We start from the raw sequence: 9,903 nt of genomic DNA, 5'->3' as shown, positions 1-9,903 counted from the left end.
ATATATATATATGTAACATAAAAAGCTTCAATTAATCTTTTTATGTTAGTTTCTTTGCTATAAAACTTCATCCTAATTAATTATTCTAAACGAAATACTTTCTCACACTTTTAAAAGCCACATCCTGTTCTTAAATCTATTTTTGGCTCAAGTATGCATTTAATTAAAAGCAGGCATTTTCCCCTTTGCTCTCTGTGGGAAACGCTCGATCTATTTCATAAACCAATAGCAGCTACTAAGATTTCCCTCTTTCCCTAAATTAAGACATTATACGGATTTTACTTTGCAAGAGTTTCCCTAACATATAACTGAGAAGCGCAACTTTTCGTGTTCACTTTTACACACTCTCATGACTGCTCTGACTAATAATTAATAAATAAATTTTGTACCCTCCTTCCCGGCCTAAGACCTGTTTTAATCCTTCCACTCGGCAACGACGTTATAAGTCGCCAGGATTGAATGTTGGGAAGGGGGTATGGTACATCAAAAATATGAAATATCTCTCATTTGAAATTAAATAAATCAACTTCGGAAGAGGGTACATCACAAATATCTCATTCGCATGGACAGTTGAAAATTTATCAAATCAAATTCTTCTGCAACTCATGGTAATTAATAATTCATCTTCAACATAAAAAAAAAAAAAAAAATTCTTCAATCATCAAGTTTTTTGTTTATATAAATGATACCTACGCCCAGTGGAACTTGTCTTAAAAATCATCGACTTTCCTTTTGTGTATGCTGCATGTTATGCCTACATTCTGAAGGCGATGAATAACTACTAGAGAACTGAATTTGATCTTTTTCTCCCCTCTTGGACAAAAAAGATCTGCATTGGACTCCTGATAGACGTTAAAAAGTTTCCGATTTGAAACCTCATCCCTTCCGGAAAGCGTAGCATTTTATCATGGATGAATAATTGTTCTTACACCCCGAATGGTTTACTATGGTCTACTTAGATGTTCGACATTCCCTCCCTCCTACTCAGAACTCAAAGAAAAATAAGCTTCAATTTCTCCTTCACTATCGGTGTTGATTTATGATTCCTCTTAACAAAGAAGCAAAAACAACTTTCATCTGATGTTGTGCTTTTCAGAATCGAAGAAACAAATTTTTTTTCCTATCAAGGTTCATCTCTGACAAAGGGCTCTTTATTTGATTGTATTAGCCTTCATAATAACAATTTATGCACAATTTTAAATGTCTTTCATATTGAGTTACTCATTCTATTTTTAAAATTAATTATTTAATTTAATTACGTAAAAAAAATTTATTCAAAATTTTAATTAGTTAAACTATAATTTAAAAAAGTTATTGGGTGTAATTTTTAGATTTAAATACAAATTATTTTTAAAAGTATATTTAACAAAAAAATTAGCAAGATTAATATTATCGATCATACTGAATTTATAAAGATATGTAAAGAATTAAGCAAACTAAGAAAACCTTATTAAATTCATATTACAAATGTAAATTAATGAATCTTCCCTTTTAAATTTTTATTAAAAGTTGTAAATATTTCTTTAATGAAACGATTAAGAAAAATTTCAGTAATTTTAAAATGTAGATACAATGGGTATTGATGGTAAACATTTTTGTCTGAAATAAATTATTATATGGTCCATGCTAGGTTGGTTAGTAAGATATAAAGCTTATATTTCTCTATGGCTGCTTGTTAAAGCTTCATTGGTTGTCAATGGAAAAACAATGTAATCAAAAATTTGGTTTTAAATTCACCTAATATTTTTACCAGGTAAGATCAAATAAATATTGCAATGTAAGAGAGTAAATTTATCTTATTCTTTCTCCACAGATTTTGGAAGAAAAGTGATTTCAGTCCTGTTTATCTTAACTACACACCTGTAAGTACATAATTACCTAGTCTTTTGAAGGAAAAATGTTCTGTTTATTTTTGTTAGTTTTGTTGTTTAGAATAGTTGATACGCATTCGTAAGATAAATAAATTAAAAATTTAGTACTTGCTTAATATGTATATGTGCTTTTTTAACTAGAATATTTCTTGTGGTATGATTTGAGTTTCTAAATTTGTGTTAGATAGCTTTATTTCTATACGGTAGAAATCAGTTTGTTTTTATATCTGTTTTTATGACAATAATAAGAAATAGCTTAATTTTTAGTTCTTTCTTCCATTCTCTTTGTTATGTTTTTCTTTCCTTCCTTTCATTTTTTTAATAAAATAAATAAATAAAATTAAGCAAAACAGATTGATGATTGAAAATCTTAGCGAAAATAAAGCTACATTATTTAGTCAGTAATGAAAAATAAAAAAATCATAACTTTTTTAATGAAACTGTAACTATATATATAGTATATATAACTCATTATTTTATGTAAGTAACAAAAATAATTATTTGCTAATTGGTTAAATTGATTGCTTTGGTTTTGCTAAAAAAATATTATGAAAGTTTTAATTTTAACTGTTTCCTCTATCTCTTTATTATTACTAGTAGTATAGTGTATTTCAACTTTATGGTTACCCTTTTTGAAGAAATGTTTTGTTATATTTGTGTAAAAAGGAAAAAAAATGTAATATTGTGCAAATGAAATCTAGAGAAAGCCTTACAAGCTTTTAAAAGAATATAAATTAATCAAATCAGCAAATGATTTACAATTAGATGCTGCTTTATACGTATGATTTATTCAGAACAGAGCACTACCACCTGAGTCAATAGCGTTAGTGAATTTAAAAACAACATTTTTATATCTATATGATAAAAATATATTAAAAAAATCTTCATAAAATTTCCTTTAAATACTGTATACAATTACTGCAGCACCAAGACTTTAAATATTGTGTAGCTATATTATTCAAAACCCTCATTTTTCAGATTTTATTGATGAAAATAGATTGAGAAAAATATATTACTTTTATTATAAGACTATTTCGATTATCCAAATCTGCTCTGTTCTCAATTACTGAGAATAATCAAGGTTCTAACTGTATATTATTTAAGCATATAATCATCTATTTCTTAAATCTGTATTTTTAATTGTATTGCTTCAATATTAATTATGTTTGAGCTGAAAGAACTTTTTTTTTGGAAACTATTATTACAATAAATTATTAGTATTAAATTATTAAAATAAATATTTTTAGGGTAATATAAAAGATGACTTTTTATTTTAAAAAAATATCAGAATTTCTGTGAAATATTTTACAGCAATGATTTCGCTTGAATGTTAACTAATTTATTTTTCAGTATCATAACATTTCAGAAGAGTTTATCATAACTTATATTATTTTATTTATGATTAATGATATTTTTTCCTTTTAGAATCAACTTACGGGTGACCATTCATGTATAATGTTGAAGCAGCTTAATGGTATATCAACAAGTTCTAAATGGTTGCCAACCTTTTGGTATAGATTCTGCGAAAAAATTGTTCATACACTACAATTTTTGAAATTAGGAGCAAGTCTTGGTTTTTCTCTAATTTCTAAGAACTTACTTCCATCCGAGATATTTATAGGTAACTGCTTATTTTTATAATGATTACTTCATAAAAATTTTAAAATATGTGTTAAATCCAACTATACCATTATGAACTACTAAAAATAGGAAATAATGAGTTAGTTCACTTTATTGCTAAACTATTAGGTAATGACTAGTTTGATTATCTAAAATTAAAAAAAGCCTGTTCAGAATTAGAATTTTTAGAAAGTTACATTAATTAAAGCATATACTTGTCTTCAAAAAATAAATAAATAAAAGTATGATCTATTTAAATAACTATGATTAAAATCATGATTTAAGTTACTCAATTTAGCCATTTCAAATAAAAAAATTAAATTAANCTTTTTATTAGCAGTATGCATTTTAATTTGCCAGGGAATCATAGGACCAAGATTCTAAATATACGCTTAAAAAATGCTTACATAAAGTAGGATTTTTTGGTATACAAGTGGTATTAATTTGTGGTGTATTAAATTCTTTACTCGCTAAATATAAAGTAAAAATTTTCTGATTATGAATATTTTGTCTAGTTGCATATTAAGACTTCCTTAAAATTTTATTTATTATATTGTCACTTAAGAAATGAATTAGATAACAGGAGTACCACTGTAGGCAGGTACTGATAATAAACCAGAATTCATTACACTTTAGTGTATGCAATAGGTAATGTGTCATGGGTGGAGCCCCTATATGTGTATATTTCAGCATTTTTCGTTGTCAAACTTGGTAATACCTATGCACAGATTAAATAATTTAAGTAATTCCTGTCATTGTATGGAGGGATCAGCGTTTGTTTTGATTTTCAGATGGTTCTAGGATAACAAATCAATTAACTCAGGGTGTGTAGCCAAATCTTTCAACAAAAAAGAACTTTTTAAGCACTCCTAAATATTTTTAAGAACTTTAAATATATTATATATATCATAATATAGGTATGTGCACTAATAAAATTTTTTTCTTCTTATTGTTGAAAGTTCTTTCATCAACAAAATACAAAAACATTTTCAAAGACTATATGATCATAATAAAATAAGTAGTATCTGACATCTGACAACGGGCTCTTTTCTGAATTATATTAGCCATCATAATAACAATTTATGCACAATTTTAAATATCTTTCATATTGAGTCACTCATTCTATTTTTAAAATTAATTATTATTTTATTTAATTATGTAAAAAAAAATTAATTCAAAATTATATTTTAGTTAAACTATAATTTAAAAAGTTACTGGGTGATTTATAAGTTAGTAAGTTATCTTTATAAGTTATTTTTAAAAGTATATTCAACAAAAAAATTAGCAAGATTAATATTATTGATCATACTGAATTTATAATGTAAAGAATTAAGCAAACTAAGAAAACTTTATTAAATTCTTATTACAAATGTAAATTAATGAATAGCCCCTTTTAAATTTTTAACTATATTTCTTTAATGAAACGATTAAAAAATTTTTTCAATAATTTTAAAATGTAAAATACAATAGGTATTGATGGTAAACATTTTTGTCTGAAATAAATTATTATATGGTCCTTATTTTTAATTAGTTTCTTATTACTCCATGCTAGGTTGGTTAATAAGATATAAAGCTTATATTTCTCTTAGGTTACTTGTTAAAGCTTCATTGGTAGTCAGTGGAAAAGCAATGTAATCAAATATTTGGTTTTAATTTCGCCTAATATTTTTAACCGGTAAGATCAAATAAATATTGCAATGTAAGAGAGTAAATTCATCTTATTCTTTCTCCACAGATTTTGGAAGAAAAGTGATTTCAGTCCTGTTTATCTCAACTACACAACTGTAAGTATATAATTAGTACTAGTCTTTTAAAGGAAAAATTTTCTGTTTATTTTTTGTTAGTTTTGTTGTTTAGAATAGTTGATATGCATCGGTAAGAAATATATTAATTAAAAATTTAGTACTTTCTTAATATGCATTTGTGCTTTTTATTATTTACTAGAATATTTCTTGTGGTATGATTTGAGTTTTAAAATTTGTTTGTGTTAGATAGCTTTTTTTTCTATATAGTAGAAATCAGTTTGGTTTTAGATTTTATATCTGTTTTCGGATTTTATATCTATTTGATAAAAATATATTTAAAAAATTATCATAAAATTTCCTTTAAATACTGTGTACAATTACTACCCCACCAAGACTTCAAATATTGTGTAGCTATATTATAAAACACCCTCATTTTTTAGATTTTATTGATGAAAATAGATTGAGAAAAAGATATTATCTTTATTATAAGACTATTTCGATTATCCAAATATGTTCTGTTCTCAATTACTAAAAATAATCAAGGTTCTAACTGTATATGGTTTAAGCGTTCAATCATCTATTTCTTAAATCCGTATTTTTAATTATATTGCTTCAATTCTTATTAATTGCAAAAGAACCTATTTTGGAAACTATCATTACAATAAATTATTAGTATTAAATTATTAAAATAAATATTTTTAGGGTAATATAAAAGATGATTTTTTATTTAAAAAAAATATCAGAATTTCTGTGAAATATTTTACAGCAATGATTTTGCTTGCATGTTAACTAATTTATTTTTCAGTATAATAACATTTCAAAAGAGTTTATCATAAGCATTACTTACATTATTTTATTTATGATGAATGATTTTTTTACCTTTTAGAATCAACTTACGGGTGACCATTCATGTATAATGTTGAAACAGCTTACTGGTATATCAACAAGTTCTAAATGGTTGCCAACCTTTTGGTATAGATTCTGCGAAAAAATTGTTCATACACTACAATTTTTGAAATTAGGAGCAAGTCTTGGTTTTTCTCTAATTTCTAAGAACTTACTTCCATCCGAGATATTTATAGGTAACTGCTTATTTTTATAATGATTACTTCATAAAAATTTTAAAATATGTGTTAAATCCAACTATACCATTATGAACTACTAAAAATAGGAAATAATGAGTTAGTTCACTTTATTGCTAAACTATTAGGTAGTAATGACTAGCTCGATTATCTAAAATTAAAAAAAGCCTGTTCAGAATTAGAATTTTTAGAAAGTTACATTAATTAAAGCATATACTTGTCTTCAAAAAATAAATAAATAAAAGTATGATCTATTTAAATAACTATGATTAAAATCATGATTTAAGTTACTCAATTTAGCCATTTCAAACAAAAAAATTAAATTAAACTTTTTCTTTTCAAGATTATTAGTAATAAGCTAGGAAGCATCTATGATTACCGCTCTATGTTAACCTTTCCATTAATGAATTTTTTAGAGAAAGAAAACGACTTAATGATTATTTTTAGTTAGTTTTTTTTTTCTCTTCTTTTATATGATGCATTTATATAACAATATCTATTTCTTTCAAAGTAATACAAGAGACAAGAAAACGTCATGACACCAAGTCTTAGTCGACTTGATATTAATTGAACTGACCAAACTTACGCAAACTTTTAAATAAAATTTTAGATAAGATGCAAAAATTCTCATGCTTTAGAACACATTTAAATAAGCAAAAGGATTCTGCTTTTCTCTATCAAATGAAATAAGTTAAATTCGGCCTCAATTTTTTTGATAATAATTAAGGATAATGCAAAGTTTGGCAAACAGTTTTTATTAAACTGCATACTAAAGGAAATACATTATTCTAATAAAAAAAAAGTGGTGTGTACTCTTTCTGTTGTTCCTGAATAAGTAGTTGCTTATTTTTGTTTATAGTCCTCACATTCTTTAATTTCTTTTTATTAGCAGTATGGAAAATTCTTAATTTTTTTTTCTTCAATAATTTCAACTGGCATTGGCCTTAATTTGTTCAAATTAGCAGGGTTCTACCGTATTGTATTTTTATTAATAACATTTTAATGTATTTAATTGATTGCACTATTTTAAGTTTAGTAGATTTTTTTAAAACTGTATACCAAAGAAAATGTATTATTCTAATGAGAAAAGGAGTAATACACTACTTTTTGTTGCTTCAAAATAAGAGAATTTAGTGCTAGTTAATAATTTTTATTCCTTTGGCCCCCCATTTTTTTAAATTATAATCTCAGATAACCTGTTATTTTTTTCTTAATCTTATGATTTCAAAGGGGTCTGTTGCTATTGAGTTAAGATTAAAGTTGTTCTTAATTTTTAAATTATATTTTAATGTATTTCATTTTTCTTGTTTGAAGGATATAAAAATTAGCAAACAGATTTTAATAATTAATATATTAGACATATAATCAGACTAATTAATTTTAGACAAAATAAATTTTTTTTGGTAATTTGAATAAGTTTTGGTTTAAATTAGTTGTGACTTGTGGAATTCTACTAAGTTTATTTTGTTAAATTAATTACATTTTAATGTAATGCTTTATTACTCATTGCAATATTTTTGAAATTTAAAAGATAATTTCACTTTTGTTCCAGACTTATCTAAGCAGGAAGTTTTGTGCCATTTAACTCCTGATGATTTAGATACATTGAAAGAGTTTAATTCCAAAACAAGCTTTATTAATATTCCAAACCACATCATCCATTCTTTATCTCAGTTTTATTTCTCACATCGTATGAGGAATGTACGGTTAACTGACAGTGAAGCAGTAAGTGTGAATTTTGTAAATTCCTACTAAATTTAGTTTAAGTTTTAAAGTTTATTTAAGTTTTATTTTCTCTTTTTAAATCTTAGTTCTAATAGTAATTTTGTTATTAACAAGTAAATGCAAACAAAACTATAATTTTTTTTACATTATTATTAATGTTATTTTGATATTTTATATCTTTTATACTTTTTAAAATTATGCTCAAGGCCTTATTTTATCTACAAGTAAAAAAATTAAAAATTTTAGTATTTGCCGATAAAAAGAAGGATTACTTTTACTAGATATAGTAAATGCCTGTTTACTGAAAATGCTATTCTACTTATTTTAATCTCTATTCGAGTTAATTTCCTGAAACCATTAAAGCAAAAATTTTACAAAAAAGCTATTTAGACAACGTGTGGATATTTAAATGTGCTTTTTTTTTAAATTAATTTTTTTTTAATCCATAAACATATAAATCCATAATTAAAACATTTTTTAAAAAAAATGTTTTAAACATGTGATTATTATTTTAATGTTTGTTGATTTAAAGAATGTTTACTCTTTCTTTTCAGTTGATACTTTTTGCTCATGGTCTTCTGTTTATACCATTTGAAAATGTAGCTGAAAATCAAGAAAATGTTTTGAAGGAGTTTAAATCTGGTTTTACAAAGATCTCAAATTATATTTTGAGTTTGGACCAATGACAATTTTATTTATGCTGAAATGTATATTATTATTGTAAATAAAAATATTTTAAGACAAGGGATATACTTCATCTGCCAATATTTAATCTTAAAAATTTTATTTTCAAAAATTCTAGTTGATTTATTTTCTGATAAAAATTTTAATAGTATATATGTATCCAAAACTTTTGGTTACTTAGATAGGGGCTTTTGGACTGCAGAATCCATCCCATTTTTTAAAAGTAATGTATAAAAATTATGCTAAAATTTAAATTTTGGATGTATAATTTTTTTTCTATTTTATATTTATGCGATTGTTATAAATAATATTAATCTTTATTTTACAATGATAGTCTCTGTCTGATTGTGCTTGGGTTGCAGACAAAATTGAATTTATGAATATAAATGCAACAGACTGTCTCAAGAAATTCTGCCATCAGAAATATAGATTCTTTTTACTCCCTTTTATAAAGTTGAGCATATTTCAGGGTAGATAAAAAATGATGCAAAAAATAGATAAAAAGTAATACTCAGTGTCCTCGGTTTACCGTCAGTGTCCTTTTTAGTGACAATTCTAAATATTTATTGTGAGCTCACAGAAATTACTTCTTCAGCAACCTATTTTCAAGTTTTCATATTTTTTTTGAAATACTGTCTACTCTTTACAATGACCTCCTCATTATGATGATCGATTTTATTTATTTATTTGCTATTCTATAAATTTAAATGTTATTTTAACACCTGGAGCAATGCCACAACAATAACAATGTTTATAAACATACACAATTTTACGATGCTAGCATTCATTGAAATATAAATTGGTTATTTTTTTCCACATTTCTAGGGAAATAAGATCAAAAACAAAAGAAACTGAGAATCCAAGTTTGAGAATTTTAGGTTTGATCAAAGAAAAATTGGACAAGAATCCTCTAAATTCTTATTCTAGGTCTATTCTATTTAAATACTTGACATTTAAAATAGTTGAAAAAATGTCGGAAATTAGAACAAGAAAAAGATGTATGTAGGAAGCACATATTATCAATGTTAAAAATATGTATAGTTTGGGGATAACCTGGTTGGTAGGACATTAGAGTCGTGTTCATAAGAACGGGATTCATTTCTTATGAGCAAAGAAACACCATGGCAAAATAAGAGTGGATCCATCCTCGTGCACGACATTTTGCATGACTTAATT

At 25.0% G+C, this 9,903-nt stretch overlaps 1 protein-coding gene across 1 annotated transcript in view; it reads left to right on the top strand.

Annotated features, from left to right (window-relative positions):
• The window catches only part of LOC107442310 (RNA cytidine acetyltransferase l(1)G0020), a 32,509-nt gene extending 23,722 nt beyond the window's left edge, over window positions 1-8,787 (top strand). Inside the window, exons 14-20 of the mRNA XM_071185826.1 lie at window positions 1,814-1,862; window positions 3,297-3,498; window positions 5,044-5,122; window positions 5,227-5,275; window positions 6,123-6,318; window positions 7,850-8,043; window positions 8,598-8,787. Of these exons, the coding sequence (XP_071041927.1) occupies window positions 1,814-1,862; window positions 3,297-3,498; window positions 5,044-5,122; window positions 5,227-5,275; window positions 6,123-6,318; window positions 7,850-8,043; window positions 8,598-8,729 (901 nt within the window). The 3' untranslated portion in view covers window positions 8,730-8,787. The remainder of the gene's footprint in view (window positions 1-1,813; window positions 1,863-3,296; window positions 3,499-5,043; window positions 5,123-5,226; window positions 5,276-6,122; window positions 6,319-7,849; window positions 8,044-8,597) is intronic.
• Window positions 8,788-9,903: the final 1,116 nt, after the last annotated feature.

Source organism: Parasteatoda tepidariorum, chromosome 9, assembly GCF_043381705.1.
Source record: "Parasteatoda tepidariorum isolate YZ-2023 chromosome 9, CAS_Ptep_4.0, whole genome shotgun sequence".
NCBI classification, from domain to species: Eukaryota; Metazoa; Arthropoda; class Arachnida; order Araneae; family Theridiidae; genus Parasteatoda; species Parasteatoda tepidariorum.
The sequence above is the reverse complement of the archived record's forward strand: the minus strand, read 5'-3'. Positions and strand labels throughout refer to the sequence as shown.